The 13,481-nt window shown below is 42.4% G+C and overlaps 1 protein-coding gene across 4 annotated transcripts in view; it reads left to right on the top strand.

The window, feature by feature from the left end:
* The window catches only part of ephb2b (eph receptor B2b), a 120,198-nt gene that overhangs the window by 75,469 nt on the left and 31,248 nt on the right, over nt 1–13,481 (top strand). For all 4 annotated transcript variants that reach the window (XM_005917861.3, XM_005917862.3, XM_014332257.2 and 1 more), the window contains exons 4-5: nt 10,379–10,534; nt 13,007–13,342. In XM_005917861.3, coding sequence (XP_005917923.1) covers nt 10,379–10,534; nt 13,007–13,342 — 492 coding nt within the window. The remainder of the gene's footprint in view (nt 1–10,378; nt 10,535–13,006; nt 13,343–13,481) is intronic.

Genomic DNA, 13,481 nt, shown 5'->3' with positions numbered 1-13,481 from the left:
TAAAGGCTAATTAGTCGATGTATTCACTCAGTATAAATATGCTTGGGCCATCACCTCACTCCGCAGCCATGATTGGACTATTTAATGTATTCCACCTCTAAATGGCAGTCATTAAAGCCTTCAAATGAATCTCCTCCCAACAATACCACTCTTTTCAGGTGCAGGTGTAATGGAGCAGGGAGGAGGTTTTGGATGCGTTTTGTGTAGGTGCAAATGTCTGATTTTGCTCCTTGAGGTTGCATCTTTTGAGTCGGGTAAAATCGTGTTTTGGTGATTTGTCTTCCGTGGCTTGTCATGACTTGAATTTTTATGAACTTATTATCCATTTGACAAGTAAGCCTGATTTGAGTCACACGATCAAAGCAGAGAATATATGTGAAACGTACACCTTTTGCCTTGTATTATTCTTGGCAACTTACAAGGTCTGCAAAAGGATTTGATATTTATTTATCATTTGCAAGAAGCTGAACAAGGTTGAAACGTGTCTTCCTACTGATTGACAGGCTGAAAGAATAATATTTTGTCTATAAATGTATTTTTAAAGTAACGTTTGTTTGTGCAGGCGTGTGTCTACGTGCTTCATGGATGCGAGCACAGGTGCCAAATAGGCACGTTACAGCTGTTTTGGGAGTTTTTTTCTTCTCTTGTAGATGAAATGGATAATATAATTCACTCGGACTCCCTACTGCCTCATTAAATGCTTGTGGTCAGAAGAATTGATATAATCTTCAATAAATACACTCCAGGGAGAGATGGTTGTAGATATGAAATCCAGCCCCTGAAAATTATACCCACGGTCCAGTTTGGGGCACTGTTTATCTATTGTGCTTTGTATGAGGTATGTCTTTGTGTGTTTGTATGTGTGCATTGGAGGGTTACACAGGGACAGTGGCAGGATTCAGCACCAGCTGCTCCTTGCAATGCCACTCACCCCACTGCCCCTCACACCCACCCCCACCCTTCTGCTGTGACACCTCCCTTGTCCCTACTGACTGGACAACACGCAGCCCCTTTATGCCACCTGTCCATCAGCTAGACTGCACCTTAGGGAGCCTCTGTCGCCGAGCTTGGAGCTGCCGCTTTCTGCCTTTGTTTGGATTTTAGTAAAGCCTCCCTCCTCCTCCCCCGTCTTTCCTCGTCTCTTTCTCTCTTGCTCGGTCTTGCTTGCTGTTGCTCTCTGTGCTGTCCTTTACAAACACAGACACACAAAAAGACATATACAGACCGGTGATTGCCTCTGTCAGCTATTTCCTACATCTGCCTCCAGGCACAAAGGACTCTACCGCCTCTACCCATCTCCTAGCTTGCCTCTCACCTGTACCGGCCAGGATGCCAGTTACTGGGGCTGTTGTGCTGCGCAGAAAATAAATGCTGCCTGTTGAACTAGATAAGGAAGATTAAAGTCAATGTGAAGCTGATGGTATTTTACAAATTCAGACAAGCTCCAAAAACAGTCGGACAACTTTAATAGGTTGTTTATTTCACACACTGTGCAGCACAAGTCATTCTGTATTGCTTATCTACACGAAGATGAGTATGTGAATTCTAGGCCGACGTGCTTTTTGTCTTCAGTGGGTCACTGAGGTTATTTATCATCCATTCGTCCCACTATTCTTCTGCCTCTTCCTTTTCCACCTCTTATCCTCTTCCTGCGCTCACCGAGTCCTACTGTCATCAGCAGTCTGAGACGATCGGGGCTGTAAGGTCCGGGTGCAGCCTGCGGAACGGAGCGGGGAAGCTGCCTCACATAGCAATGGCTCCTGTTGCCCTAGCAACTGGCTGTCCTTGAGAAAAGGGCACATTTGGGGGTTTAGGAGGCCATAGCACTAACAGCCCCAGTCAAAACTCATAAGGAGTTCAGACACATTGATCTTTACATCTCAAGAAAGCACGTAGTGTAAACACAGTCCTCCAGAAATGCTTTAAAAATAGATGTCTGATTCATAGCCTTAGAGAGCTGTGATATAGAGCATGAGTAGTTTGGAATGTATTAGAGTGATTCTCCATAGGGGGGGAGGCAGCAACTCTGCAACCACTGTATAGTCTTGCGTTTCGAGGGATGCTGTGCTTTTCAATGCATCCCGTGGTGCAGCAGGTGATCTGTTCCCACGAAGGTGCAGGCGAGGGTTGGTGGAGCCTGCACACATTCTTTTGTTTGCCTCTACGATCACAGCTCAACGGCCTGACATCTGATCGCTACTGTGTCTTCTAATTTCCTACCCATCTCAAATTTGAAACAGTGCACACTCATTCAGCTGGTACGTAAAAAGAAAGGTGGAGCTTTTTTCCTCTGTCATAAACACCGAGGTACTACAAACGCAATAACTGGTATGCCGTGTCAACTTACAGTAAAAGTTCAGTGTCTCTACTTGCAGCTTGCATGCAATGTTAGGTAAGGCTGAGGGAAAATAACTTGCAACAAAGGTGAATTTAAACGGACTTTTAAATAGTTTTGAAAACTTTCGAACTATTTAAAGACAGCTGTGAAATGATGGTTTAATGAAGAACAACTGTAGCAGTGATTAGTAAATATGCAAAAAGCTCATTAGAATTCAGCTATTTGAAACAACCAAGCACAGTGCATACATCTGTGAACCTTCTGCAATAAACCACAGATTTTTTTTTTTACTGAATTAATTACTTTTTCCAAGCACAGACATTTAATTAGTGGCCAGGTTATGAAGTACCATGTTCTAATTTCAAATTGTATACCATTATCTGCATTAACGGATGTTTTTTCCAGTCTTGTTAATGATCTGTCACTACAAATAATAGGACACATTTTAGCTACCTTCTGTGTGATGTGGATCCTCAAGGCTGACAAGCCATCTTAAATAGAGATTAATGCAGACAATGGAGCATGCCTCCTGCCACACCCCAACCATCTGCAACCCAATGTACCTAAGAGGTCCACCAGCAACCTGATTGGACCTCTACATCCTCTGGAGAGCAAGCTGTCAAGTGATCTGCCTGCATGAAATGACCCTTTCCGCTTTATTCCCCCCAACCGCCCACCCTCTAGCCTTGTTCATGTTTCGACCCTGTGTGTATATGTGTTGGCTCAGATGCCTGTAATTTCACCATTTGTGCTTCTTTTTTTCCTCCCCTACTGAAAAAAGTGGGAAAAGATGAAAAAACAGAGTGCAGTGAAAATTCCAGACATTATTACTGTGCAGCATGCATGGCTCCAGTGACACTTTCCTTTCATCTCTGTTTCCTCCTTTATTGACAGATGGTAGTTATCAGACAGTATGGAAATACTGTGGTTAAGATAGTTTTCACTGATTTTTTTTTTTTTTTTTCCCCCGCTTTGGTATTTATGACCCGATGATCGTCTTGAGAGCGTTGTGGTCTTGAACAGAGGGCCAATCTGCCAATGTTGTATGAATCAAGAAGCTAACATGTGCCACATGGGAATGATGTTCTGCAGAGACGCTGAGTGCTTGAGTGCAGTGGTGTACTCATGGTGTGCGTACTTTAGTGTTGCACCAAAGTGTTGATATATGACTCGAGTTAACAATTTAATTAATCAATTGAAAGTACATCAGTTGTTTGAAAATATTAAATTTGGAAAAAAGCCTTTTTTTTTTTTTCCTGCTTCTGGTTTCTCAAATAAAGATTTTCAGCTTTTCTGTATTATGATAATTTAAATTGAATATCTCTTGGGGGTTGGGACTGGAACCGTGTTGAGGCCTTTTTCAACAGAATATTTCTGATGTCTTAAAAGAATTAAGTTGAATAGATTAATTAAAACATATCTGTCCAATTAATTGGAGCCAGAAAGAAAAATCCGTTTTATCCCCAGCTGCGTACATGTATGCAATATTTTCCAAAAATCAACTGTGATTATAGTTAACAAAATACAAATTACTTTATCAAAATCTGCTTTATAGAAAATTCAAAAGAGACCAAAAATACTTGAGCGTAATATGTACTATATCTGTGCCTTGTTGCTCCCCTGTGTTATTTATGGCCAATGTTAAAGAGATAATAAGAAATAAGGTCAGTTAGTTGGAAATTAATTTACACCAGTTGTTACATGATGAATATTTCCCTTGCAGAATATTTTTAGCTGCCGCTGACATTTTGAAAACTTTTTTTTGTCCTTGTAAATACCAAACCTTGTGATGGTGAGCCTCATATACGTGGCACATATATGAGGTTAAGCCCTTGAAGTATGAGCTGAAATTGTCCTTTGGGCCGTGGCCAGATGGGGTTTATTAGTAGCTTTCTGCTTTACGGCCTCTACTTATTTATGTGTTGATGTATGTGCATCAGAAGAAGATGGATTAAATGAGTTTCCTGGGAGTAGGTACGGTACAGGTCCTGTTTGTGTGTATGTGTGCTTTGGGTCTTAGCCCTCCTAAGGTGCCTACACCCTCGGAGCTCATTTCCCAGGTGCCCCACATTCCCAGCTAATCTGCTCCTCACTTCGGCTCCTAATCTGTCTCAAAGGACTCTGCTGAAGGGAGGGGGATTGGGGATCTGAGCTCTGTGACAACTGCATAGGAAACACAGCTTAGAGCAAAATGCTGAGGTACATAGTGGGAAAAATCATTCTGCTGTCCTCTCATACCCCAGGATGCATGAGTCCAGTCACCTTTGTGAGTACATAAGCACACAAAGTCGCAAAAATGTATGTATGTATGTAAGATCAGCAGACGTGTATGTTTAGCCTCTTCACCCATCTAGTGAATAAATTTTGTTATAGTTTTCCTGACCTGCCTTAGTTATAAAAGTTGAATATCAGACAGGAGTTTCTTACAATATACCCCATTTAAATGACCCTGTGGTATCCTTGAGTTTGAGTGTGGGTTGATTTACACCTTGGAGTTCATCAGTGGTTACCCTCACACACTGGCACTGTCCTGGCTCACAGTGTGAGGAGCCACACAGAGCCCCAGACCTGTTAATTGCACCAGACATGGAAACCTACAGGGAGAAATGAATATATCATTTGTGCGCCAGTGTGTGTGTGTGCATATGTATGTGTGTGTGGAGTGAAGCGAATGCCAGTTGTCTAATAGCTTTCACACAAGCCTGATTGAATTAGATGGCCAGGAGGACTGCGTTCCTAATTGAATTGCAGAGACCCTGTGTTGCAAACAGTGCTGTCTAGTGTTCCCCATGGAAGTGCTGAAGCAGAGGGGGGCAAGCCGGTTTGTCCTCGGTCCCAAGAACAGACACGCAACTCGTGGCTGCTCCACTATAGTTTATCTGTGGCTGTGACTGACATTTCACAAGGTTACACTCCACTCAGATGTGACCAGTTCAAGGGCTGATTGTCTATATTTGCGGCTGAATGATAGTAAAGGTAATGAGAAAGCCATTGCAAAAGCTAACAGGTTGTCTTAATCTAATTTAGGCCTTTGAATGAGCGTTGGTCTCTCTTGTAAAAAGAACAAATCTCTTTATATAAGCCTCTAATTTGTCCCGTCAGTGATTCATGTAGTTTTTACGGGCAGCACCAAAGCAAATGGAGGCCCAAACTTGTCCATGGCTCGCTCTAGGGGCCTCTTTGGTCACAGAGGAATACAGGGAAATACCCCCCCCCCCCCCCCCCCCACCCCCCCCCCCACACACACACACACACACACACACATCACACAATCCTGACGCTGCCCATTTTCACCGCTTTCAGCACTTTTTCCTGCTGTGCACACAAAACCTAGCACCTCTGTCTTTTTTTTCTTTTTTTTTCACCCCTCCAGCCTTTTCTCTTTTACACCTTGAACACCACACATGAACACACACCCCTTGCCTGTCTTTATCTCCCTTGTCTATTCTTTGATGGTGTGTTCATCAAATAAAGCAGTTTTGGGGAGGGTGGATTGGGCTCTGAAAAGAGTGAGTTGGGAGGGGGCTTGAAGGGTGTGCTGTTTTTGCTGTGATGGCCCATCCTCCTGGACAAAGAAGGCTGCTGTTGTGCACGCTATAGATGAGAGATGGTGGGAGACGGACGCTGGAGAAGTGCTGGGTTGTTTTATTTATTTATTTTTTCTCTTTTACAATAGATATGGGGTTTATAGACTGGATTACCTGTATCTCCCAACTGATTGTCTGGTTCTGACCAATTTCCCAGGAAGCCATGATGGAAATGTCAAAGGCCCTGATTTTGTTTGGTCTCTTTGTGTGTGTGTGTGTGTGTGTGTGTGTGTGTGTGTGTGTGTGTGTGTGTGTGTGTGTGTGTGTGTGTGTGTGTGTGTGTGTGTGTGTGTATACTGTGTTGGTGAGGACCAAAAACGTCCCTTATGGGGACAAAATGCTATTTTTAAAACTCAAAATGTGGTTTTAGCATCAGGGTTACAATTAGGTTGTGGTTGGCTTTAGGCTAAGGGTTATGGTTAGGCCTTCATTTTTGATGGTAAGGGTTAAGGTAAGCGGCTAGGGAAAGCATTATGTCAATTAGATGTCCTCATTTAGATATAAAAACGTGTGTGTGTGTGTGCGTGCACGCGCGCGCGCAAGAGAGAGAGAGACATTTGATTTGGACAAAGGGGACAGGCCAGCGCAGCCATTCATGTTGTCATTGCCACTGAAAACAACACTCCCTTCCTTTCTCTGTCATACTCTGAGCTTTCAACCCTCTTCTCTCTTTTAACATGGTTCCCTGCTCCCTCCCACATATGTTGGGAGGGAGCAGCACACACAGTGGATTTAGCTACAGGTCTCCTCTTCAGTGCGTTATAAATCTTTCGGCTATAATATTCAGGAAACCTTTGAAACAACCAGCAAATTACCTGCTGTAAAAACTGACTAGCACCCTAGCGCAGTGGCTTACCTTACCCCACAGCTCCAGAACAACTATTTTTATTCAGTGAGTCGAGCAGAAAACCCTAATTAAAGCTTTTATGTCACTATATATTATTGGAAGCCATAAACATAGGCAGACACGAGCAGCTGGGGGTTTGGTATGTGTGTATGGGGCAAGGTATTCAGTTTACGATTTAAGACTTACTGTTAGATTAAAGTAATGCAATACTCGTTCTTCAGATGAACACGTAACATAACAAAACTATCTCGCCCTGCTGGCAGAGGTTTTCACGTATTTTTCAAATTTGGGATTTAAGAGCGAACGTGCCTGCTGTGTGCCTGGAACCAATTTTAGGGGTGATCTGGACCTTTTGACACAGCTACCACTAAATTGAGTCTGAAGTGTTTATAAATTCCCTTAAAGCTTTTCTATGCGGCTTTTGTTCTTGACTTATTGCCACGTTTTATTGTGTGTCCCATTTCCAAAAATCCACGTTCACAGTCTCCAGAGATCTAATAGGAAAACTTGGCATGTTTGATTGCTGCCATTGATGATATTAATAGCAGTGTGTGTGTGTGTGTGTGTGTGTGTGTGTGTATAGGAAGCAGGAGCAACAGAGGAGCCCTTTTCAATGAATATTCTTGCAGTAATTAAACCTTTCTTGCCAGAAGGATATCTGAAGTTTGAAGGAGCATCCAAAATAACAGCCTTTAGTTCTCACATGTTGAGCAAGACTGCCAGCATGATGATCAAACAGCTCAGCAGCAGCAATCCAGGCAGTCAGGGAGGTAGGGAATTAAAGCTCTGATCTGATTTTTAATCACTGCTCTCCGTGTCTCTGCTTCTCTACATCTGACACCAGACAACTGTGCAACTCTTAAAATCTGTCATCCGAGAGTAAAATGGAAATTCCCTAAATATTTCCCCAAAATAATGGCCCTGGTGAAGCACACAGGAAAGCCAAGACATATAATTCAGTGTCCTCTTGAAATGGCATTTACAGACATTTCTCCTTGTAACTTTATGAAGTGCCACATGAATAGGTGTTAACACAGTGAGCAACGCTGTTGTAGGTAGTCGCTCGAAGTGGAAATGTTATTTACTTGCCCATGATGAGTTTTGTTCTGCTCTCATGTGATTGGTTACAGTTTGACCTTTTATGGTGTTACAGGAACTTGTAAGTGTGTAGAAATGTTTGAAAATTGATGAACAAAGAAAGCTTTTTCAAACTTTTTCCACGCCTAATTGAATGTGCTTACAGTAGACGGTAAAAAAAAAAAAAGATGTTTGATGGTTTGGGACTTGGTGGGAAAATAAGAATTAACTACCATTTTGCCATCCAACAGCTACCACAGAGTATTTAAATGCAACCACTGTGGTAGCATGGCATCATGTGGCTTTATAAGTGCTAATCATTTAAATACTTCCATTTTTCTCCGCAAGTCATTGTTCTGATTGTTATGCACCGTCTGCATACTGTTACAGCACATACTGTACGTTCACTGTGGGCCCAGTGATGCACTCGAATCCTTGGCTGAAAACCCTCCAAACACAGCCATTCCCCACATCGCCCCTCTCCTTTCTTTGTTTCTGTCCTTACGCCCCCACCCCGACTACCTCTTTATGCCTTTTCCTTTGGTGTTGCTCCTCAGAGCGCCTCGCTCTCATAGACCTCACTGCGCCGCTGAAGTTCGATCGCAATTCCCCGCATAGCTGTTGCCCGGGCCTCATTCACAGACCCCGTTGACTGGCAGGGTGAATGTCCAGGCCTCATGTTTCACGCTGTACCCCGAAACATTTTTCAGCCATCAATCACGGTGGTAGAAAAACATGTCAAAGCTAATACTGAGTGAGGAGATGTTTAAGATTGTCTCCGTTTTATTCAGGAATAACTTTCTGCCATTCTGGCGTTTGTGCTATTCAGTAACAAAACACTGTTTTTTGTTTGTTTGTACTTTTTGTCTTTAAGGCGTAACTTTTTCAGTGAATGAAAGAAATGATTTCTTCTGTTTCTTGTTAGTTTTAATGAAACTAGCTTTCACGGTAAACTGTATTAATGAAGCTTCTTTTAAAGTGCCCCCTCGTAAAGTAGTAGCGCATGTTTTACTCTACTGTCTGTAGGTGATACGGCTAAACTATTATGATTTGTTGAACTACAGAGAATTGTTCTTCATGGTGGTCGAAGGTGATGGCTCTGAGAAATGTATGTTGAGTTCCAAAAGGGAAAAAGGCCATTAATCTGTGGCCTGTATGGTCTATGAGTACACTGGTGTCTGCATAATCTAAACATTGGGATTGGATCCGGACTAATTCTGCCTTGTGAAATGACCTCCTTTAAATGGGAGTTGCAGCTGCTGATATTTCCACATTCCAGATGCTACAGTGGAGCTGTAATTGCCAGTATAGTCTCAGAATGAAATAATGGCTGTGTTTTTATAACTTTACAGTGTAGAAATGGCAGTCGTGTAATAGTAAGGCTTTTAATACTAGTAGAAAATTGGATAACTTGTTTTCTTAATGAGGAAGAGAAATTGTTTGAAGTGCATTTTAAAAAAGGACCCTATATAAATCAACAGTTTTAAATTTTCAAATAAAAGAAATATGCAAGGAAGCATTCATCTTTTGTCTTTTGTTTCTTTTCATCGCACTAAATCCATTTTGCTTTCTACCCAGAAAAAGCACCGAAAGACCCGAGGGCTTTTAACGTACCGATATGCAGTGTGTCCCGTGTGTAAATTTTTCATGTTACTATTTCATGTCTCCGTCTCAACACCTCTATATTCTTTTATCGGAGGGGCAGGTGGGAGCTGGATTACCTGAAGCAAAACCGTAGCTTTTTTGGCCCGAGATACGAGAAAATCTCTCGACATGGTGCAGGTGCAAATGCTGAAAAAAAGGCTATTTATTTTTATTTTATTTATTATTATTTTTTCAAGCAGTGAAGGTTTAGGTGGAATGTGACTGGAAAGGGGAGGATAAGGGGATTTCATAGACAGCTAAGTTAGTTTGTTTATCGCAGCAATGAGTGGCGCTTGTGGCAACACGCAAACAGATGTACCCAGTGGTAGAGCCTGTGATTCACCCACACAAAGTCAGATGCACAGATAAAACATTTAATGGCTGAGCCGTGTGTGTGTTCATCACGGTCTCTGTGATAAATGTAACTTTCCTCCCATGTTTCCAGAAAGAGGCCCTTAAAAGGGATCTTAACAGGAAGCGGGGCACTTCAGAGATTTCTCAGGCAACTACAGCGTGGTGAATAATTCAGAGCAAACTTACATGTAGCCATATCTGCAGAGGCATGCAAGAGTGTGTGTTTATATTCAGGGTTGCTCTGATATATCTTTGTTTGATTTATGGTGTGTTTGTTTTTGTTTTTGTTTTTAAATTTGATTTCTGGTAACTTGATGGATTTTCTTTTACAACACAATATGAACTATGCATTGGCAGTGGATGCATATATACAGGGCATTACATGGCTACCCTTTTTAAGACTGCCACAATGATAAGTATAGTATTATAGAAACCTAGTACTTCAGTCATACAAAAATGTATTCACATGCAGTCTGCTTTTTGAAAATCAGCTGCTTGTGATTTTAAAAATTCTTCTCTTCTCTCTTTTAGCCTGTCTGTCAGGCTTTTTCAAGCCAACTCAAGGAGATGAGCCCTGTATGCAGTGTCCCATCAACAGCCGTACCACCAGTGAAGGTGCTATTAACTGCGTTTGCCGAAATGGATACTATCGCACCGACTCAGATCCTCTCCAGATGCCTTGCACAAGTATGTATGGTACTGAAGCTGTGATATATGAACTTGCCAATTACTTGCACATAATACACAGACATGAATGGAAAACGTTTTGGCGTCAGATATGAGCTTTCTGACACACACATGTCACAAGCACAAGCAGAAGCGCTCCGGGATCAAAGGACAGTGGTAGTCTGTGTAACTCCAAACAGAAACCCTGTCAGAGCTGTCCCTCACACGAAAGGGATGCTGACATGCTCATAGTGTGGCTGTCCACAGATCTGACCCAGCACACAAGCTTCAGCTGCCCCTCCTCAACATCACACAGTCCGTACTCCAAACCAGACCAGAGGTTACTGGGACAGGGCGCATAGCTATGTGAGGGGGCAGACTTGGAGAATGAGCTGAGGCGAGACCCTCTCTTGTCATGCCAATGAAGCTGTTTGAATTTGAATTTGAGACTGACATAGAGGTTGGACGAGAGAGACGGGCCGAGGATAGACCTAAGCAAAAGTGAGCAAGGGAGGGGTAAAGTGCGAGGGAAAGACATGCAGAAAGACACGAAGGAGGAATTTGAGGGAGAATGGGTGCGTGTATTTGAAAAAGACGGAATTACTGCATAGAGCACAGCCTAACTGAAACAAAATGGGAGAAAGTGGGATAAAAAAGCCTCTATCAATGCTTCGATAGTATTTTTTTTCCTCACACTCCCCCTCTGTCTATTGAAACAGAGAGAGGAGGGAAAAGATTTGATGGTCTCCAACAAAGGAGATTTGCATAAGCCTGGCTCTGGGAGTTGAGCAGCTGTTGTGAATGAGAAAGCAACAGCGTCACGTCACCCGTATTAAGAGCAGCAGGGCCCGGCCTGATTAAAGCAAGGGAATGGGCCCATCAGAGCGGCCCGCCAGCTAATGGGGCGGATATTAGTCCTCCTCCCCAGGAAGGAGATGCCAAGGAGGAGTTATGTTTCTATGTATAAGAGACACCAAGAAGGGCACTCCAGTGGGCTTTCTTCCAGAGCCAGAGATCTGTTAATTGCTGCCAATTAAAACGAGGTTAAATAAGAAATGATCGATTCAGATTTTAGGATGTTGTGGGCGGAGTGGAATTGTTTATCTCATTAGTCCTGGAGGATACGTCTACCATAATTAGGTGCACATGTCTGTAAAAGCTAAACAGTTCTCATTGTTTGTTTGTTTGGCCTGTCACTCAACATGTAGCACCATGTGGAAAGTTTCCACTCTATAATGCCTAGCTGCTAAGAATGTCTCAATAGGAGAAACAGTAGGTTTCTCTCCGCTGCAGTAACTCTATACGATGCTCCATGAGAAAATTGTCAAGAATAGATGTTAAGAAAACACTTGCTGGAGTGGACACCAGCATTGAAAATGAGAAAGTGTAAATGGGCATCCCGAGGGAAGAGGCGCTGCCAGCTTGGAATGCAGTCAGCACGGACCTCAAAATGACTGTACAGTATCTTTGCGGGCTTTTTCTCTGCTCCTGTTTAAATAGGGTTGGTAATTTTGCCCTCCACACCATCAAGGACACAATACAACTTCCATCCCAAAATTACACCAATTCTATATAGAACTAAAAATGTCTTTAAAGGTTTGGCTTGAATAACATAATGAATAAAAACACATTTCATCGTCTTTCTTTCCCTTTTTTTTGTCCATGATCCTCATACATCACTGGTCCACCTAGAAGCAATTTTCATTTAATGGCAAACGCTGCAACATTTGTGTATATATTGCAATGCTATTGCAAATCTCTATAGAATTTTTTAATCACTGATTATTAGATATTAAAAAGTGACAATGCACAATACAAGTATTGTGCTAGGTACAGCTGAAAGCTGATTTCCATGTGTATTCCTTGGGTGGGCTCTTTTGGGAAGCCACCACTGATGTTGCATTAGTAAAAAAAAAAAGAAAGGAAAAAAAAGTCTTATCCGAAAAATGGAAAAATACAAAACAAAAGAACGAGAATCGAGAAGATGATGTGCCAATGCTACAATTAAGCTGTGTTTAAGATTAGGAAAATCCTTCTGGAAAAGTGATGATTTATATTAGAAATAAGTACGCAATGAGTTTATGTTTGGAAAACATTTGTTTTACATTTAAATTACTGCTTTGTTTGGTTCAGGGGGGCTTCTTATTATAATTTCAATAACAAACTTCATGAAACAGGACCAACTCTAAATGAAATGATAAAGTTAGCCTGTTAGTCGGTAAGTCTTGCCTGGCGGTAAGTCATTTTTGCATCAACTTTATAGTTATTATATTTTTACTTTGCTCCAGTTTGACCCCCCCCCCCCCCCCCCCCCCCCCCTTCCCAAAAAAAAGTAAAGGCTGTAATGTGACAAAAATTGGAGTCAAAATAGTGACTTGGATCCTCTTTACATTTTCATTTGTTTCTTGAAGTGTTCTTTCCCTTTTTATTGATTAATTTTTCTTCGCACTTTTCAGCATTTAGAATAAATGCACACATTTATGTGTTTTCCAGCTGTCCCCTCAGCGCCGCAAAATGTGATCTCCAGCGTAAATGAAACCTCTGTAATGCTGGAGTGGATGCCCCCTCGAGATTCAGGGGGCCGCGAGGATGTAGTCTTCAACATCATCTGCAAAAGCTGTGGCGGAGGCCGAGGAGGGTGCACCCGATGTGGGGACAACGTTCAGTTTTTACCCCGCCAGTTGGGCCTGACAGAAACTCGGGTCTACATTAGTGACCTGTTGGCCCACACACAGTACACGTTTGAGGTGCAGGCTGTCAACGGGGTGTCAGATCAGAGCCCCTACTCCCCTCAGTATGCCTCAGTCAACATTACCACTAACCAGGCTGGTAAGTGGACCCATCTGTCTTTTTCTGCACATTATACTCCCCATGTGGCTTCTCTTCTCTTCTCTTCTCTTCTCTTCTCTTCTCTTCTCTTCTCTTCTCTTCTCTTCTCTTCTCTTCTCTTCTCTTCTCTTCTCTTCTC

Source organism: Haplochromis burtoni, unplaced genomic scaffold (assembly GCF_018398535.1).
Source record: "Haplochromis burtoni strain Fernald_Lab_line unplaced genomic scaffold, NCSU_Asbu1 Contig_26, whole genome shotgun sequence".
NCBI lineage: Eukaryota > Metazoa > Chordata > Actinopteri > Cichliformes > Cichlidae > Haplochromis > Haplochromis burtoni.
The sequence above is the reverse complement of the archived record's forward strand: the minus strand, read 5'-3'. Positions and strand labels throughout refer to the sequence as shown.